Below are 21,316 nucleotides of genomic sequence, written 5' to 3'. Positions count from 1 at the left end.
AAGGGAAGTTATGCTTTAGGAAGTCAAATATCTTCTAAGCGTTTACAGTATTTGTTGGTCTTTCACTCATCCCCCTGGGCACCAAAATAGGATTCAGCCATGAGACTGAAATGCTCTTAGGGAACTGGAGGAAAGGAGTGTAGTAATTAATTACTAACATTTTTGGTTTTGAATATTTGGGAGTAAAAGAAGTAGTATCTTTAATTGACATGAAATAGAAACTGAATTGTAGAGCCAGCTGGCTCAGCTGTTGGCATATGACAGAACAGTGGGAATTGAACCAGAAAACACTTTATGAGGTTACTGTAACCTAGAATTCATGGCAATAATTTTAATGGGTGGGTGCTGTTCATCCCTTAATGAAGAGAGCAGGATACGGAGGGAGAAGCTTGAAAAAATTTTCCATTATCATTTTTCAATTACATAAATAGTCAAAAATAGAAAACTTATTCTGAAGACGGTTCTGATTTCCTTGTATAGATTAAAAGTGTAATCCAACACTAGTGGAAAATACTAATGTTCTTGGTTAACTCTTTCTAACAGATCAACAATTTTCTTTTTCAGGTCGAAAATTGAAAAAGTTTAACAAAATTAAGGTTGTGAGAACCTTAGATGTTGCACTCCAGCAGCCAGCAGCCCTTCAAGATGAAAGCCAGTCTCTAACCCAAAGGCTGTCGTTTTCCCCAAATCAAGAAATACAGTTTGTTCCCCCAATGATAAGTGTTTTACGAGGCATTGAGCCAGAAGTTGTCTATGCTGGTTATGACAATACAAAACCTGAAACACCAAGTTCCTTGCTGACCAGTCTGAATCATCTTTGTGAGAGGCAACTTCTTTGTGTAGTCAAGTGGTCTAAATTACTACCAGGTAATATAATTTCTTATATGCAGTGAATTGTAGTTAAGCAAATACTTCATGGGAGGAGCAGTCTAAGGAGAATATTATTGACTGCCTGTTAATTATTTGCACAGTCCAAAATGATTAAGCTTTCACTTATCAGATAATATAACTAATCAAATATATTTTAATAGGGAAGCAAATTTGAAAGAATCCATCTAAATATTTATATTCACTCCAAGAAAGCACAGGAGCTCAGCAGTTCCTGTATGTGATTGTTATTGCAGCCTTTCTACCCCAGCCCCTCTTACTCTATTATTTATTCATTTGATATAAAAAGGTTGTGTATCTGCTTATTCTTTATTCTTATTACTAAAATGAATTTTTGAAAGTAACAAAGAAAAATTTTTATAAATAATACCAATTAGAACTGAGCAGCTCACAAACAGACTGGTAATGAGAAGTAACGGAATTTATGAAGATACACAACTGGATTAAAAAAAATACCCATGTTATGTATGCATGTGTGCTGTATGGTGATAGGGATCATCATGGTCATCCTGGGATATATAGAAATCAATATATTGAGCAGAAAGCCTGGAAAATACAGTTTCATGTGAGCTCAGTTTGACACTTTGGTGCTGCAGGAAGCAGTAGTCTCAATCACTCCTCTTCCCATTGCAGTTGGCACTTAAGAGACCTCTGAAGGAGGTAACAGCAACAGGTGCGCTGCTTTCAGTGGCAGGAAGCTGTTAGTCTCACTCAGATAATTCATGGCAATCTTTAAATTTATCAAACAGCAAAAGTAATAAAACACAAGTGCACAACAGAATATGGTTCGCTTTAGTTGAGTGCAAGAAAAATACTCATATATGGATGTTTTTGTGTGACAACTGCATCTTATGGTAAGAGCACTGATGTTCAAGCTACCGACATTAAATGAGAGTTGGTTACAGTGATCATATTACAAACTGTCATATTTTTACCAAAGGAAAAAGAGATGCATTCCTATCCTCTGAAACAGTCATTTTTGTTAAATAAATTTTGGTGTGAACATTTCAAAATACTGGATGAGAACAAAAAGAGAAGAGGTTAACTATCAAAGTAAGATAGGCAGTTATTACCCAAGCACTGGAGACCTACATGCCCAAAACCTTTTTAGGTCTTTCTAGGTGTTCTCAGTTTGATAGCTCAGATTTGTAACCTCAATACACCTATTTATCTGCTGTCTAAATGAGAATTATGAAATATTTTATCTTCCATTTAATTTTCAGGTTTTCGGAATTTGCATATTGACGATCAGATAACCCTCATCCAGTATTCCTGGATGAGTCTAATGGTTTTTGCGATGGGTTGGAGATCATACAAACACGTCAGTGGTCAGATGTTGTATTTTGCACCAGATCTGATTCTAAATGAGTAAGTAGAATGCTTCCATGGTATATGAATAACATGTTGAACTTTTATGTGTCAAAGGGAATGTGACTCCATTGAGGCCAAGATTTCATTCATTACTTGTTCTGTTTCAAAAGTAACGGCCAAGTCCTCTGACCATATCACAGTTCAGTATCTCTGGGAGGGGTTTTGTGGGAACCTCAACAATTCTGTGTACATGGTTAAGCAAAAGCAGTTCAGATAGTATTTTAATTATCTAAGAAAAAAAAAATTATGCTGTCAGAAGATTTACTTCTATTCACCTGAATAAGTCACGAGTTAGTGTTTACTAAGTGGAACTGAGTGTGGGGGTTTTTGGTTTTTTTTTTGTTTGGGTGGCTTTCTCAAATAGTTTGCCTGAAATCTAAATGCTCAATAAAAAAACTATTTATCAGTTAGGAATTTTAATATCAAGGAAGTGTTATATGAGACTGCTCTTTTCTGCTGAGGGATGGGAGGGGCTTTTTGGCTTGAATTTTCCTTCTCTATGGTGTTTAATTTAGATAATCGTCATTTCAGTCTTTGTCATTTTTCCAGCTCTGCAAATTAGTATTGTCAGACTTGTAATTTTATATTCTTTGGTTATAGTACATGGGAGGTTGCCAGGAACAATAAAACATAATTTAATCCCTCTATTTATTTTTCCTTAATAATTTTTTCTCAGTTTTTTTTTTTTCTTAAAATACTAAAAGAACTGCTATGAAGCAGGCTGAAAGAAAAGCAGGTGTGTTGTAAGACATATTGTTTAAGGATTAAGAGGTGGATTTGCAGAAGATCTAGACACCTGATTTTAAAATCTATAGATGTGCAAGATCCTCCCAGTGAAGTTCTGTGTAGAAGATATTCAGTAGAGCCAACCCTATAGCTCCTGACCTTTTCTCTCCCAGATGATTGTAAATCACTGTGAGGTTGTTGAGTAATGAATTCTTTCCTCTCCCATTTTTATTAATTGTGCTGTACAAATGGAAATACTTAGAAGTGATGTGATTGAATGAATTTCTGGCTGCATTGTTGTCCCAGCATAGTCTGATGCATCTTATGGTTACATTCAGAGGAAACAAAGAGTGAGATGGCTTTAAGCAGTAATGTTGTGTCTTGGAGTATCACCCCACTTGTGGATCACTGCTGCCAGCTTGTGAAGAAGACTTTAAGTACTTTGTTTGGGAATGGTGTTGAGATTTATGAATCCTGATTGTAATCCACCAGAGACAGCTTCTAATTACCAACTCAAGATCATCTGCGCTGGTGCTGACAACATATTCCTCTCTTGGTTGTAGAACATCCCATCAGGGTCATACTAGAGATGTTATAAACAAAGAGCTATAAAAAGTAACTGATGCACTGAATCATATCTGCAACTATTTATTGAAAATAAGTTAGCTTTTAGGTCAGTAAAATGTAAACAACTTTGTTATCTACAATGATGTCTAAGCTTGTACTTTCATGTTCACCTTGAGCAAGAGTAACTTCTGAACACTGCCAAAAAAGTTAACTGTTCTGGTTATGCATCCCCATGACTTGAGCTGAGCTGGACCAAACACTCTCTGGCTGCACTGTCAAACAGATAAGGAGATTATATGCCTGAGATGTACCCCAGAAAAAGCTATTCATTAGCAAGTGGAGGTGATCCCTGACATGACTCACCACGTAGGAATGCAAGCACTAATGCCAGAATCACAGGAGAGTGTGCCTAGAGATAGAAAGAGATAATGGAAAGTCCTTCTGCAGGGGCAATGCACACCATAGCTGTTTCATGATTACCATGAAACCACAATCCAAAGTGTGTGTCACAGCCAATCTATCATTTAGTGAACTGAGTTGTTATGCTTCTGGGGAAGGACGTGTTTGGTAGCATCAATTTCAGACCAAGAAAGCCAGTAGTGCTAGTTTGACAAAGATTTCTTTGTACAAACACACTACAAGGACTTACTGTTACTTGTATTTTGCAGTCTGAAAATTTGAGTAAGAACAACATTTAAGCTGCTAACCCCGAAAGCTGCTATTGCTCTTCATAGAAAATAATTAGCAAAAGATGCTACCAAAAAGTAATAGAAAAGGAGATTTAAACTAGATCCAGAAACAAGTCTATTCAGGTTTAAAAGATTAAATTTCTATGGTTATGTCATTTAAGAGCTGCTACAAGATATCAGATGTTGAACAACATTGAAATAATTTTCATTCAAGCTGACAGTAACACTTTAAATAACAAGAAAAAAATTCAGTGTATTGTAAAAGTATTTTTTAAATGGAAAATATCTTCTGTTTTATTGCGGAGGTCACTACCTGCAGTCAGGTTGGAATGCTGATCTGAACCCCTTAGCAGGCAGGGGAGCAAAATTTAATATTTCTGTTGTTGTACCTAATTCATCTGGATTGGGGTACAGCCTTTTAAAATCAGTCCAAGTTACTGGATCATCAGGTTAATATGCAGTGAATTCAGTCTAGATTAGAAATTTTGTAATGCTACCATTGCAGTAATTTCAGTTGAAAATTATTCTCCTACTAAGTACACTCAATAATATATACTCAATATACCAAAATCACAAAGAGAAAAGTGGTATCAAAGTGCTGCAAAAACCCCACAGTTTTATGTATTTCCTGTGTGATTTGTTCTGGTTACTTCTGTGGGAATTTAGGAAAGGTTGTATTAATGTCTCCATTTACTTAGCATGTAACATTTTTAACTGTTTCTTTAATGGCATAACATGCTACAAAGTAATATCATTGCTGCTTGAAGGCTAGAGTTGCTACAAGGTATCTTGATACAGACATTTTTGCAAACCTAACAACAAGTTTTCTATAGACTTTCAGATTTGTATTCAGTTCTGTGCTTTGAAATCTTTATGGAGATTCAAGAGCCTATGGACTTCTAAAATAAGATAGTACCTCACATTATTCATTAGGGTATTTTTAATTAATAAATTCCCCTTATTTTTGGTGGTTAGCATTCAGCTTTGCTAGTTTTTTTGGGTTTTTTTCTGGACAGCAGTAACAGATTAAACATCCAAAACAGTAGCACATTCCTTACAATAAAAAACTAGCATAGGAACAGAAAAAATCAGAAAATTGTTTATGTGTATAAGCTTATCTTTAATTTTTGTAATGTGATAAACTGTTAACAAGTCCGTTCTTTCAAGCAGTTAGTACTGGAGCCATTCTTCATCTTTGTTTTCATGTTTTTTATTTTTTTTTTTTTTTAACTTTTCTGGGTGTAAGACAGAGGATGAAAGAATCATCATTCTATTCCCTGTGTCTATCCATGTGGCAACTCCCGCAGGAATTTGTCAGACTTCAAGTTAGCCAAGAAGAGTTCCTGTGTATGAAAGCACTGTTACTTCTCAACACAAGTAGGTTCTTTTATTTCTTTGTAACACAGCACTACTAAAATGGTTTTGAACCATGTTGTTTAACTTGACAATCACTAAGCTCTCTGGCTTAAGAAATAGAAATGTCCTAGATGGAATGTTAATATTCTAAGACTAAAAAATACTTTTTTTCTAATGTTTATAAAGAACAAAGAATTTGTGATTCATTATTGGTGTATAAAGATGCTGGGGAAATGTTGGATCCCTTTTGACATATGTGTAACTGTGTTACACATTTTCAAAATAACTGTGCAGTATTTCTGCCTGGAAACATTAGTTCAAATGACTCTACACAGATTTAAAAAACCCCAACCAAACCAAAACAACCTTAAAAGTATTAGAATATATTTTAAAATATTTAATAAATTATCTAAGGGCTTTATCTTGACCAAGATCTTAAAGCATGTTTGCTCAAAAGAATTAGGGAAGTGGCCATGACAGACAATACTAGCATTTATTCAACTTTTTATAGTTATAAATAGGTGAAGTTTAGCACAGATATAAACAAATGGAAATGTTTTTCTTTGGTTTGTTTCTCTGGAAACAAAGTCTGTGGTCACTTAATTATACACATCTTTTAAAGAACGCAGCATACAGCTGCATTCCCCTTTACATAGGAAATGTGGTTACTGGTGAACTTATCTTCCAAAATCTTCTCTGAAATACTAAAATTTACATCTGCTGACATCTGCTGAGGCCATAATTGTTAGTTATGAATCCCCAAATAGAAAGTTTCAAAGTTATACAGGTACTGTTAGAAATGAGAATAAGCACTTTTGAAAAATATAGTTGAAAGAATGTAAAAGTTTGATTCTCAACACACAATGGAGTCAGAGGAGAGATGGGTAAATCCTGCATGACCTGCTTCTTGGTTTTACAAAGTTTAAATAATGGATAAGGAATTAAAATTTAGTCCCTCTCCATCTGTGCATGGCTGGTATTTGCATAAACCCATTCTTAAAAAAAAAAAAACAAACCTGGTCTCAGCAGAGAGTAAGCTTAAAAATACTAAATTTAGCTCATATGAACATGGAAATTACTAAAAGAATGATAAAATGCCACACACTCTGCTAAAGCAGTAGAGGTAATGTGGATAAAAATCCTGATATAACTCCAGTTGCTTTGTTAGAATATGAATGTATTCCTATTTTAAATGTTTTCCACCTTGTTTTCATCCCAAAGAAACTCTCTTGTCTATCTTCTGAAATTTTAGTTACATTTAGATAAATTTGTGACATTTCAGCTATCTCTATTCCATAAAGTTCATATCAAATTCAAAAAAGCATTACAGTTGGTCCAATCCCTCTCATTTCTAAGTGCATCAGTTTAACAGAATTCATCCAGTTACCTTTCTTTATCAACTGTATTGCGCTCAGAAGCTATTTTTTTAAGATTATATATTCATGTATATGTAAGAAATTACTTAAAAAAAAAAAGTATTTCTACCTGTTCTGATGAGTTTTGCTTTTTGTTCTCTCCTGCATTTATTTTCTTGTAGGAAAAAACAATTTGTCAGATCTTTGGGAAAAGGAACACACTTAACACACTTAAGTTGTTGCTGAGACTTTTATTAACAATTTGGTGCTGTATAAATATAATTCCACAAAAGTATTTTCAAAAGCCATATAACCTCATTGTTGTTCTAAAGTATTTTAAGACTACTTCTATTTTAGTCATGATATTCATCTTAATCTATTTCAATTGTGAAAGTACAGCCATTTCAGGCTTTTGTGTACTAACAGTAAATCAAGTCTACTTTAGTCTCTCATTGTGTCTTCTGTTCAATTTATTATTTAGATGAACTGTTTTTGACATTTTTAGATAATTCCACAGAAACAATAATTTGAATTAAACTGAGTGTCAGTCTCAATACATTTCTAATTTTGAATGGACTCCCAGCCTAAATTTTAACATTATATTTGATTTTATGGTGTTTTTTTTCCCTTTGAGTTGGCCGAGGCTTAAATGTAATGCTTTCCAGACTTCTGATTTAAAGGAATTTCTAAATCTTGTTACATAAAATTTTGGCTCGGTTCGTGCCACTGAATAAAAGCATCCTCATTCTTGACATATGTTCAAGGGAGCAGCTTGAATAGATAGCTCCAAAGAACTTTTTGTCGTTAGGCAGGGATGTGACTGTCTTTTTGCAGAACTCAGAGGAAAAAGGCCATTCACTGGTGGAAAATACCTTTAAAATTAATTTTCAGGGAAAATATAAAGACTTAATTGCTGGTTTAGAGATGTAAGTCAATGATAGCTTCCATCTAACCCTAAACTCAATCAGAGTCACTTTAATATAAACATTCCTTAGTTCTCTTTAAAACTGCTGTCAAGGAATGTCCAGAATCATCTAGGCTTTGAAAATTAAGGTATTCTTTTTACCATGACACTTATCGCTAGCAGTCACTAACAGGTTCTTTGCTCAGTGTTCTCTTCATGTTCTCATTTTGATTCTCACCCTGACCTTTAAGAGAAGAGAGAGTTCAACCAGTGTATCCTCCTTGTTCATTTTTCTAAAAAGCTATTCACCTTTAAGTCTCTGATCAGTTCTGTTAAGTGAAAGAGGTTCAAACAGGAGATCTGAGCCCTGGCAGCTTTACTGTCTTCACTACTTCAGAGCTGTTAGTTCATTCCTAGACTCCATTTTGGAGCACTCCAGCTAGATCTCTCTACCACAAATTCGCTGTGAAGAGGGCAGATCCTCAGCAGTGTAAACATGGATCAGTCCATAACATGTTTCCTCAAAGACAGGAGTGGTTCTTTAAGCCATATTTTTTTTCCCCAGGAAACACATGTAACTGAAGCTTAGGGATATTTCTAGACATAAGGCAATTAGCAAAATGAAATGATTGCTCCTGGTATACTTCTAACTAATTGTATCACTGTTTTTGGAGTAACTCTTGAATGGGAAGAAGTACCTGGCACATAATAATGAATTGCACTGTGCAGCATAAAATACTGTAAATTTTTCCTGTACTTTAAATTTCATTGCCTTCAGAGTAAATTGTAGCCCAACTGGTTTGTTTGGTTTTTTTTTTAAGTTCCTTTGGAAGGTCTAAGAAGTCAAAGTCAATTTGATGAGATGAGAACAAGTTACATCAGAGAACTGGTAAAGGCAATTGGTTTGCGCCAGAAAGGTGTTGTGGCCAACTCACAGCGTTTCTATCAACTTACAAAACTGATGGATTCCATGCATGATGTAAGTTTATTTGTTAATGCTTTCTGCTCTTTATGTAAGAAGGAATTTCTTAAGAGTAATTCTATGGAAGGGAGTCGTCAGCATTGCTAAACAACAGAAGAAAGCAAAAAAAAATCCTTTATTGTATATGTTTGTGTGAATAGATAGTTATGTATTCAGCATCAGTATATGTATTGTGCACATATTTTATGGTATACAATATCAAAGTATTTGTGAAACCTTCATTAGAGTGCTACCATTTTGTTTCATTTTTAGTGCAACATAGCCAGTACAATTGTGGGCTTTGGTAGGGGTGATGTATATGTGTGTGTGAGCACGTGTGTATTTGTTCAGGAAAATAGTGTGAGGAAGAGGCAATTCAAAGTCAGACTCCTAAAAATTAGTGAAAGGCAAGCAAGATTGTCTTTACAACCTTAGTTCAACTGGTTTTATGTAGATATTCTATACCACTTTTTTAGTATCTGTCTAGGTTTGGAAATCGAGGAATCTTTGACAATTCTAGATACCAAGCCCTGGACACTTTTGAACTCAATGTTGGTTGTGAGGAACTCTCAAGGACTTCAAGGTGGACAGGATCTTTGCATCTTTGTATTCTTCAGAACCCAGCAAATCTGCATTTCATTTTAATTCAATCTCTTCCTTTTAAATGCATACAGTAAAATAACGTGTGAGGAAGAGAAAGAGGGAGAGAGGCTTGCTGCAAAATAACAAAGTGATGTTTGATCCATGGAGTATCTTCATTCAAGTCTTGTTTCAGCTCAGGCTGTTAAAGTGATGGGAGATACAAGGAAAAGAGAAATCATCACACTAGAGAGATTGTGTGATGTTAAAGCCTAAGGTAGCAGAAATAGTCTGATATTTAACAACATACTGGTCACTGGTCTGAAATAAAAATCAGAACCTCTGAGAGAGGCTAGAAGAGATGCAATAATCACACGTTGAGCAGTTGCTTTCAAGGGGTGAGGGTCTGTGGAGTTCAGTGTTTGCAGCATACATGGATATGATCATAATGAAAACCATGGAAAAGCTCACAGGTAAGTAGTAAATGCTGTCTCCCAGAGCAGTGTTTAAATAGCAGGAGGTGACCAAAGCACACACTTGGGTGTGAGAATAAGATGAAAGTTTGAAAGCTTATTAAGTAGTTGCCATTGTTCATCGCATATGTCATGAGTGAGGGTGATACTACTTTGTAATATTAGTAAAGCAGTGGTTTTATATGACTTGCCATAGCTATATGTATGATTTTTGCCATTAATAGGGTCTGACAGGTACCCTCATTACTGATTCAAGAAAGGACAGGGTAAGGTATAGAATGATGTCAACTGATGAATGTATAAGTGATTGACAGCATGTTTATGTGGCTGCATTTCTGTTAGCCTGATTGATCATTTGTATTTTATCAAATCCAGCTGGTGAAACAGCTCCATCTCTTCTGTTTGAACACATTTCTCCAGTCCCGTGCACTGAGCGTTGAATTCCCTGAGATGATGTCAGAGGTGATTGCTGCACAGCTACCCAAGATTCTAGCAGGGATGGTGAAACCTCTTCTCTTTCACAAGAAGTGAAATGTCTTTTCTCTTATCATAGAGATGATACCTGGGTCATTTTTTGTTTGTTTATTTTGGTCAAGATTTTGCCATGTCAGGACTTCAGCATATTTGACATACTTACCCTGCCGACTGCTTTATACCTGTAACATACACAAGCCATTCAAGCTTGATGTACATATTGTGAGTTCCTGATTCCTTAACTGCAAAAATCACAACAGTGATTAAGAAATGTTTTGTAAACTTGTCTGAGCTGCTTTTTAGATATGCATATGAATGACAGTGAATAGACTTTCCAGATTTCTAACAACAGTTATACATTTTTCTTACACATTGCACACTCTTGTATTTCTAGTATGACATGGTGCAAAATTTTTACTTTAATACATTGTGTGCATGGGTACATGTGGGCACGTGCATAATGTAAGATTTTGGAGGAATTAAAATAAATATTGCCCACATTTTCTTATGGCTATTTTACTTTTTATTACTGCAATGCCATCAGAAATAACTAATGTGCTAGGCACACAGTATACATTAATAGTCTTACATGTGGTCATGTTGCATTGAAACTCTTAAATCCAGCATACTGTTTTCTGCATAATTCAGTGGGGCTCTTCTTCAAAAATCAGAAAGTTTAGGAAAATTTCAGTGTGTATTACACCAGAAGTAATGTGTATGCAAACCCACTAAGCTTTGGTTTGTGTTATTTTTCCTTAAAAGTTCAGTACTTGCTAAAGCTAAATCACTTAGCTGTAATCCTAAATTCATCAACTCTTACATTCTGTATTTCAGAAGCTTTAAATAGAGATGTTTTCACTGACTGCAACTCTTAATAATCTTAATGTTTTGAATTCCAATACTGAACACTCAATCAGCCATTAGCATCAAATTATAGTGAGATTAGATGCAAAAAGAAATGGAAAATATGACTGCAAACATTTTGATACACATCAGACTCATTTCAGTATGATTTAGTGGAGCTACATATTTTCTATTTTAGAAGCATGCCATTATAAATGGGGCAACTGTAAAAAAGGAATTGGACTCAATTAGAAATGAATATTCAACTGAAAAATTATAACATGGTGGTGTTTGTTCCTTTGATACACTTATGAAGCAACTCATGCATTTAAGGCAGTAAATTGTAGATATATTCAAACAACAGAGAAACAGATAAACCTTAAGAATTTATGAGTTTATCAAAATATGACAAATTTTGGCAGTCATTACAAATGATACAGAAACATAGGAAATGGTGAGTCTTGTTTGGATACTTCTGGCCTTATGCTTTTGCTTTTGCACATGGCTTGTTAGATGCGCCCATTGTGTGACTGTGTCCTGCTGGTGGTGTGTAGCTTGGTCAGTACAGACATATCCTTGTCACATGAACAAAGGCCCCTGGGATGTAAGTTCACCCAGCTAAATCAGGGTGCCCCTCATTAAAACTGTAAGTGATGTTGCTTGTTGGTAAAGATTACATCTTGAAAAAGCTGTGGACAACTGACAAGTACAGGAATGTCTCAAGGTGTCCTTACTGGTCATAATTTCCTAAAGCCAATGAAGAAGAATCTACATTACAACTGGGAATAAGAGCATTTTTGAGATCCCCACATAGCAGTACAAAATCCACTAGAGCTGGTGCAATTGTGTGACCCTAGATAAAGTGGTATAGACAGACTTCTGTGTTAGTTGACTGTGTTTGTAATTTCTAACTGCCTAGGAAACAATGTCTTTGATATTCCATACAGTCTGACTTTTAACTGTGATCCTTAAAGCAATTATGTTTTAATAAATAGCACAAAATTCTTTATTTCTACATCCTGAAGGTTTTTTTTTCTTTATTTTGTGTTTGCATTCAGTAAATGTGATTTTCAGTAAAAAAAATCTATTTCAATCATTCCACTTCCATGTAACAACAGTATTTCCATGCATTCTTTTGGAATTGAAGTATTACCACATGATTTACTACTGAGTAAGCAGACTGTCTATGTTACTGTTTAGATTAAACCGATAACAGAAACTTCCCACACTAAAAATTACTCCTCATCACCCTAATTTTGAAATTAGAAGACAGATCAGGCAGTATGTTTGCCTTAGGAATGCATGAATCTGCCTACATCTGCGTTTTACTCAATCCCTAAGTGGCTGACATGTCACCGTGTCCCATGAACATGGCAGATTAGTCTGAAATGCACTATATTTGCCTCAAAGGCATAATCAAAAAGGAAAAAAAGATACCTTGTGGGAATACATAACAAAGCTTAAAAGCATTCTCAAACTGTATTTCTAAAAGACCTCTAACTCACAGAAAAAAATTTCCAAAAGTTTGTGGCCATGCTGAATTCACTACACAAGATAGAATGATTGGGTAATTGTGTCTGCTATAAGTTTGATAGTCCTGTGATCATTATGTGATGACCTGAAGTTTGAAAAAAAATTCCAGCTATAAGCCCAGATTATAAAATGGCCTTTAGTGTCCATTTTGATATTGTCATTTGCTCTGGGTTACGTAGAGACCATGAACAGTGGAAAAGGACTTGGGGGTGCTGGTTGACAGTGGCTGAACATGAACCAGGGTGTGCCCAGGTGGCCAAGAAGACCAATGGCATCCTGGCCTGGATCAGCACTGGTGTGGCCAGCAGGAGCAGGGCAGTGACCGTCCCCCTGCACTCAGCACTGCTGAGGCCACAGCTCCAATCCTGTGTTCAGTTCTGGGCCCCTCACTGCAAGAAAGACATTGAGGGGCTGGAGCGTGTCCAGAGCAGGGCAACGGAGCTGGGGAAGGGTCTGGAGCACAAGTCCTGTGAGGAGCAGCTGAGGGAGCTGGGGGTGTTCAGCCTGGAGAAAAGGAGGGTCAGATGGACCTTATCACTCTCTACAACTGCCTGAAATGAGGGTGTAGCTGGGGGGGGGTCAGGGGTCAACCTCTTCTCCTGGCTAACAACTGACAGGAGGAGAGGATGTGACCTCAAGCTGTTCTAGAGGAAGTTCAGGTTGGATATCAGGAAGAATTTCTTTATTGAAAGTGTGGTTAAGCATTGGAAGGGGCTGCCCAGGGAAGTGATGAAGTCGCCAACCCTGGAAGTGTTCAAGAAATGAGTGGACTGACATCTATGGTTTACTTGACAAGGTGGAGATCAGTCAAAGCTTGGACTCAATGATCTTGGCAGGTCTTTTCCAAACTAAATGATTGTGATTCTGTGAACATCTATCAATACACCTGATTTCTTCCTTCCCTGCAGAAATCTTGTGTACTATGTCTTTTCAACCCTGCAGCAATGTTCAGAGAGCCATTACTTGATTTTTTTACTGAGTACAAGGTTTTATAGTTGTTATGTGGTTATGTTCTTTAATAGTTTTTTAAAGAGCAAAGCATTTTGGACCTGAGCTTTACAAATAGGTCTAAATAAACATCTTGTATTGCTTCTCAATGTATTGAGCAAGGCAGAATGCTGGATCTTCTTATGGTGTGTTTATACACTAGGAATAAGAGGTTTCAGCAGATTGATTTTTCTTGTTTTCTGACATTTAGGATGTGCCTGATTACATACCTGTTGTATTAATTAGAAAGCTTGCCAGCCATCTTCTACAGGCTTTTATTTCAAGCTATCACTTAAAGTTCTTCATGCACTGAATAATGCAGGCTGTGTCTGAAGCTGTCTCTCCTGTTCCATACAGTTGAGATATTTTTGACCAAAGCCCTTCAGCATTACCTTCTGTGCTTGAGTGAAATAAACAAACCAACCCATGAAATCATCAGCTTCCTTTGAGCTCTGCTGCTGTGATTCAGCTCTGTACAGGTATCATATTTATAGTTTTTAAATAATGTTTTGGAGGTTGAAGTGCCTGGCCATGGCAGCTCACCTGTATTTGGAAAGCTGAGACCTCCAGCCCCTGCAAGCTTTTCTCTTGCCTACGAGCTGCTCCGCAGTGGTCCAAGAAACATAAAAGATCAAACACTTGGCTCATGTTTTCAAAGATCTCAGCTGTATCTACAATTGGGACTAGCCTTTAGGGGTGGAGGGATGTGTGTTTCTTAATACCTAGTCCATGACAGAGGGAAATGTGGTCTAAGAAGCTTTCAGTTGATTTCATGGCACTGGTTATATGCGTGCATAATAAATGTACATAATAATTTCTGATCTGCAGCTGTTTATTCAGCTGCACTGCTGCTATGGTTTCTCATGCTATATGTGCAACATTGAAAGTGAGACCTAAATTTGTATTTTCTGATAGACATTGCCTTGTTAGTACCTTAGCTGGGTTTTTTTTCTTTTTTTTCAAGTAGGTCTCTATCCATTACCTTTGTTGGGAAGGTAAGCTGCTTTCCTGTGTTCCTACCTACACCCAAACATTCATCTCAGTTACCAGTGATGTGTCAGTAACATGAAGAGCAGGGTTCCTACAGGGATCCTTCATTTCCGTCCTCTCCTCCCTGCCCAAACTTAAGGTTGGTTTATCTGCAGAGCAGGAGAGTATGAGGCTGCACTCCACCCATGCAGTGCAACTTCAAGCACACATTTCTTGCCTTACATGCTGTTTGTGGCAGGCTGACCTTTCTTTCCTTCTGAGAAGTCAGTGTTCAGCCACAGAGCTAATATCCAAAGCCCTCCCAACTTTCCACGGCTCAAAAGCCTGTGAGCACACTGCCAGGCTGGACTGTCAGCATTGCTGGATTTATTGGTTTGTACTGCTTTGTGTCATGGTGACCTGACTTGAACAGAGATTTGCTTTTAGTTTAGTTCTCTTTTTCCCTTGGAAGATGAAAAGGAAAAAAACTCTAATATTTTAGGTATTGTTTGGTTTAAAATTTACGTGGGTTTTTTTTTGTTGTTTTTTTTTTTTTTTGTTTTGTTTTTTTGTTTTTTTGTTTTTTTTTGTTTTTTTTTGGTTTTTTTTGTTTTTTTTTTTAATGAATGCTATTAATTTATTAGATTGATGTTATTTGCATGCAGAATGGTACTGTAGCTCCTCAGATGCTTGGACAGAAACATGCTGTAAAAGGTGACTGCACAGATATTAATAACTAAGTTAAAATTTATCTGTCTGTTTACCTTAAAGAGAAAATAAATAACCCACAGAAAATAGTCTTTAAGTGCTGTTGGAATCTATGCAGCAGTTGCATAACTTCAATTACATGAGCAGTGCTGCTCCCTTGATGATTTTTTCACTCACATTTAGGAATTGTTTTCCCTAGGTTGAGCCCACAGTGCTCTGTATGGGGCATTTAAGCATGTATAGAGGACATCAAATAGTGGTGAGCTTTCATTTAATTCTAGCATATCCTTTAAAACTGGCAACATTTCAATTTCTTGCTGGTGTGGGGTGGACTCATTATAAAAATACCATCATGAACCTTTTAGTCATAGATCACGTTTTCTGGCCATGAAAACTAAGCTACCTTTTCACCTCTATGGGTACAATAGTTCCACCAATTTAACATTCAGGCATATCAGTGAGGAAGTTCTCACAGTGTCATTTAAATAGTCTCACTCTATTGCATTTTCCCACACTCAATTCAAATACCTACCCAGCCAGTTCATGAAAAAAATCTCCTTTTGCTTTGTAGAAGAAAAAAAAAGAAATAAATCATTGTCAGGAGATCAGAACACTGCATCACTGAGCTTCAAACAAGGGGCTAGATTGAATGAAAAGCAGGTAGAGAGCATAATAAGCACCTTTGACATTGCATCAGGAATAACTGGGCAGAGAAGTCCAGAGACCTTTGTGTTATACAGGTGAGATTTATATGAATATCATCAGAAGTTGCTCATTCCAGGGATGTACAATTCTCTCAGAGGCCTATTTTTCATATGCTGGATGGGAATATAGCAATGTTCTTACATGTCATACCTGGTATTGTTGGGTGATGTCCAGTCTGGGACTCTAATCTGCAATATCTCCAGTTGAGAGCAATGTTCTCATCACGGTGCTGCTCAAAGAAACTGATTTATTCTGGCAGGCCTGTCTTGGCTATATGGAGCATGAATAAGGGAAGCACCAAACCAACAAGTGGAAGGCAGTATGAATCCACAAAGGTGTGGATGTGGTCTTACTGAGAGTATTTGAAAAAGAAACACCTGGCTACCTGCAATTAATATGTTCCCAACCATTTCCCCAGATTCCAACAAAATTCCTAAGAGTAAAACATGGATTTTGATGGCCCGTGTAGGCATATTCTGTTGTAGACAAAGGATAACACACTTGATAAAAGTTTACCACTGTTAAATAGAAAAAAATGTGACATGATGCTGTCAGGACAGGCTCTCAGCTCGCCTGTGGGGCATTAAACACAACAGATGGGAATATCATCTTTTGGGACCACACATCAAGCATTGGTCAGCTGAGGATGCCAAGGCTTTTCACTTGAAAATTTAGATGTTTTGGATCCTAAAGCTCAGCTTACAATAGTCACACTGCACTGGCCAATTCACTTCTTACAATAATTTTACACTCTCACATCCCTAATTGCTGTTACAAGCAGTTCCTAGTGATGGCTACAGCCAGCTTAGGCTTTACTGGGAGACAGAAACTGCTTCCCTTTCTCAAGCTTCAAAATACAGGTAATTTGTCTATTTGGCTGCCCAGAGCCAAAAGGTTGCACAAATCTGACATAAAAAAACCCCAAAAAGAACTCAAAAATCTGATAATTTGAAAATACTACTTTATGAAGTTTTCCACTTAAAGTATCATTAAAGCATTCCCTGAAGACAGACATTAATTTTAAGAAAAACTACATGATGGAGAAAAGCACAAACCAAAGCTGGGCACTCCTGGAATGCATGATCTGTTGAAGTTTCTGAATTTCTTACAGCCTCTAAATCCTAGTTTCCATATTTGTGAAACTTTTATTCTCCCTTCCTTCCTGTGCCTTCAACACACCTTCTCCCATTGAGTTTCTTGGATGTGTAATACATTAACACTTCGTAGTCTTTGTAATCCTTAACGGAAAAATCTGTAGAAAGACAAATAATCCTTAACTGTGGGACATCTTTGGACTGATCTTCATATTTCTCTGTATTTAACATTCAGGATCATGATAGATACAATTTTGCTTTGCTGCAATTGTTTTTATTTTTGGAAAAAAAGACTTGTATAAGATTTCTGTATTTTCCTCTTGAGGAGCTTTCATCTCTATATTTGTACAACTGAAATAATAGCTTCAAATATTTTTGCAAAGGTGTTGTCTAGCTATTTTGTGTCATGTCCAATAAACTGGGGATGTGCTTGCTTTGTAGTAGTATGAGAAGTGTTTAAGGTCTTCAAGATCCACTAGACTGAGTGTAAGCTAAAGCTGCAGAATGACACTGCTGACACTGGACACTGGGCTGCAGCTGGCAGTACCAGGCTGGTGAAGCCACTTGTGCTGCCATCCTACAGAGCAGCTGCTGGGAGGCTGATTTTGGGGGGAATACTTCAGCAGCTCCAGGTTAGAGGTAATACACACTGATTAGTTACTGAGTTCAAACCTCAAATGGTTGGGACAGTGTAGGGTGGGGGGGCAGAATTGTCTTCCATATTTTTTGCCATTCAAACCTTCTATAAGACAGGATACAATAAAACCTTATTGATTTATTTATATCTTTCTTTATTCTTACATGGAAGATCGTGACTTTAATCAAAACTACAACAGTCAACCTGCCAGCTGATAGAAGCATCATAATAAGTTACACTGCATTCCTGATCTCCTGGCATAAACACACACAAAGGGAAAGTTTATTAAAAAGCCTGCCCTGCAGTGCAGAAGGTCCAAGCGCAGCAGCACTAGCAAGAGGTGCTGATGTGGAAGCAGAGGCCGTGGCTCTGTGGAAGAGGTGCTGGCATGGCACTGCTGGTCCAGATCAGCAAGAATACACCTGAGTAGAGACACCATTCGCACAGCAATCTACACATTGAGTAATCATTAATTTGTAACTATTTAAAAGCCTGGCTTTGAGAATAAATTGTCCCCAGACTTTGCAGAGGCAGTCCACACCAAGAACTGGAGATTTCTGCTGCCAGAATTGGTCAGTGCCAGATCTACCCTCTGAGGTGCAAGGTGCAGCACACTGCAGGATGCATCCATCCACCATCCATCCACCCAAGGATCCTCAGTCATAGGGAAGAAGAGCTTTTCTTGTTGCTGCTCATTGACCAGGTGTAACCTTTCCTTGGCTGCACCAACAGGACACATCATCCCTGGCTTTTAAGGAACTGACTCCAGTGCTCAGGTGATCCTTCCCTCATCCTTAATGTGTTCCACTTTCCACCCCACTGTCTTGTGATGTAGTGTGCAACAGGCAAAGGAGTTGGACCTGCAGCCTGGTGAGGGGCACAGAGAGAAGGGCTGGGAAATTCCAGGTGCCCTCCATCAACAGGAGAGACCACCAACTTCCTTTCCTGTTCCAAGGAAATGCTAGCAAAAAAATGGACTGCTGGTTTAGATGTCATGCCTTTCTAAGGATGTGCTGCAGTGTTAGTGTGCCCTTAGGGGAGGATTAGTCATGCCAACACCAGTACTCATGGACATAATTTCCATATAATACAGAACATCTTGAAAGTGATGTTGTAGTTTCATTTCTGAATGTCCTCGTTCTTTTCATTTGATATCTTGGATGTTACCACTGCTCCATGTACACATCACAAACAATTTGACAGTGCTGGGACTTACCACACAGATCATTCAGTTTCCAAATTAGTTTAGTTTTAAGCATTCCATGCAGTGTAAAACAACTGGGGAAGACATTTAGTCAGTACAAAAATACATTAATTTCTTTTAAGTGGAAGCTCTGTTAGCAGCTAGCACACAGAAGAAAATAATCTTATAAGGTCTTTGAGACACTTGAACTTCAAGGTGTTGAAGTTAAAAAATGTGGTCCTACTTAAATATGCACTGTGGAGCACATCTGCATTGGTACCTTAATTTAGGCCCCCATTATTTACTTACCCAGCAATGTTCCTCAGGTTTGTGTGTGCATATATATCCACATGTATGTATGTATGTATGTATCTGTGTCTCTTTTTATCTATGTATGTATCTGCTCTGTCCCAATTCAACCTCAATGCACACCTCTTTTTCTCAAGGATAGTTTGGGGTTTTATTCTTTTCAACAGACATAGTAATAGAAGGGTACAAAGAATAAAATAATATTACTCATTATTTGACATAGGATGTCTAGACCCTTTGAGGTAGAAGGTTTTACTTTAACCTTTAGCAGATAACAGTCTCCCTAAATGAGATGGGTTTTTTATTGTGACATCTCAGACTCCATAATGATGCAGATGCTCTCGAGCCTGACTCATCTCTGCACAGCACAGTGAGCTTCCTCTCATACTAACGAGTTAAGCAATAATCACTGCCTGCTCACAGGGAAGGCAGCACTGGCATTTTGTGATTATCTAAATGAAAGCAATAAGTGGTGTCAGAGATCCTGCCGTGTGGGAATTCAGATGAAACCATCATTTGCTTTCTTGTGTGTCAGTAATGAAGGTGCTGCAGCACTGGAGCCAAAGGCTGAGGTGGTGCTCTGAGGAGGTCCGGTATCCTAAATCACCCCCTGTGAGCTGCACTGGGTTTGGTGTTACCACTGTTTCACTCAGATGTTCCTGCAGGGAAGGCTGACCTAAACGTGTGCCAGGGAAAGAGCCATGCTTGTTCCTTCTGCCTTCAGGAGAGGAGCTATTTGTGAGAGATTCACACAAATAACACCATGATAAACACTCTGTCTTGATTTTCCCTCTGGATAGAAACTATCCAGCAAAGCTAATTAGCTAAGTTTCTCATGCTGATGTGCTTACAGATATCATTATTAGGATCATGCTTACATTTGGTTTCCCAGTTCATTTAGGAAATATTTCAAAGCATCATTTGAACAAAGATGAGGAAAAAATATTAAGGCAAGGGTTTGGCAGGGGTAGACTTCATTCTGTGTTGCTCTGAGGATAAAAATAATTGTGCTGGTTTGTTTTGTATTGTCTGAACTTCAGGGGGATGGGGAGGGCACGGAGAAGAGCCCATCTGGAAATGTTACAAATAGCAACTGGAAGACGGTGACACACTCCTATGGCATTCACTGCAGGTTTCTCAGGGAAGGTCTGGGGAGCAGGACATTGTGCAGAACAGCCATTTTTCCCATCAGAGGCAGGCAGTTTGTCCTAAATACAGAAAAGATACAGCCCTTCACAGGACCAAACAAAAGCATCCCTCGAGCAACAGCAGGAAATAACAAACTTAAAATGACAATTTAAGATGAGGTTTTATGTAAGGATATATTTGCATCACAGCTGCCCAGCAAAATTTGTTTGCACCTAAATGTCTCTGAGATCTCTGCTATCTACCTGATTAATTTAGATTAATTAATTGGAGGGTGCACCAGGGTCCCCCAGTGTGGTTTTTGTCGTCTTCTTGCGGATTTTCCCTGCTGAGAGGCATCCTGCTTGTTTTGTGGTAATTCAGGGCTCACAGTTGTCACTACTTACACAGTCTCTGTTTCCAGCACTTTGTGCTCAGCTCAGGTGCACTGAAACCCTAACCCTTGTGAGGCTCTTGCAAACAGCACATGCTCTATTCTAGGAACCAGTTGTATCCTGTACGCCAGTTAATTTATTTGAAGGAACATTCTATGGATCAAGCTCAGGTTTCTTATCCCCCTTCTGCCTGAGTTTGGGAATTGTCCTCTGAAAGACTTCTCACGGGGCTTCCCAGCTGTCTCACCTGCTTGTTCACTATGCCAATGTTTCCCCAGGGCTGCCATGAGTGTACGGTCATCTCTGGAACATGGAGACCCCAAAGGAGTTTGGCTGGAACCCATTGCTCCTGCCCTGAGCTCTGCTGGGCCGTGACATGTTGGGCTCCTTCCACACCCCACCCTGCCCCAAGCCTACCCAGGTCTGAACCCCCATGCTCTCAGCCCCCTGCCACCTGCTGCTGTAGCCAAAGCACAGCATTGCAA

General features: G+C 37.9%; 1 protein-coding gene across 2 annotated transcripts in view; it reads left to right on the top strand.

Annotated features, from left to right (window-relative positions):
• The window catches only part of PGR (progesterone receptor), a 33,254-nt gene extending 21,053 nt beyond the window's left edge, over nucleotides 1–12,201 (top strand). For both annotated transcript variants that reach the window (XM_053970940.1, XM_053970941.1), the window contains 5 exons: nucleotides 565–867; nucleotides 2,112–2,256; nucleotides 5,488–5,618; nucleotides 8,678–8,835; nucleotides 10,245–12,201. In XM_053970940.1, coding sequence (XP_053826915.1) covers nucleotides 565–867; nucleotides 2,112–2,256; nucleotides 5,488–5,618; nucleotides 8,678–8,835; nucleotides 10,245–10,400 — 893 coding nt within the window. In that variant the 3' untranslated portion in view covers nucleotides 10,401–12,201. The remainder of the gene's footprint in view (nucleotides 1–564; nucleotides 868–2,111; nucleotides 2,257–5,487; nucleotides 5,619–8,677; nucleotides 8,836–10,244) is intronic.
• Nucleotides 12,202–21,316: the final 9,115 nt, after the last annotated feature.

The sequence above is a fragment of the Vidua macroura genome, chromosome 2 (genome assembly GCF_024509145.1).
Source record: "Vidua macroura isolate BioBank_ID:100142 chromosome 2, ASM2450914v1, whole genome shotgun sequence".
Classification (NCBI taxonomy): Eukaryota; Metazoa; Chordata; class Aves; order Passeriformes; family Viduidae; genus Vidua; species Vidua macroura.
This window is presented reverse-complemented; position numbering and strand designations above follow the sequence as displayed.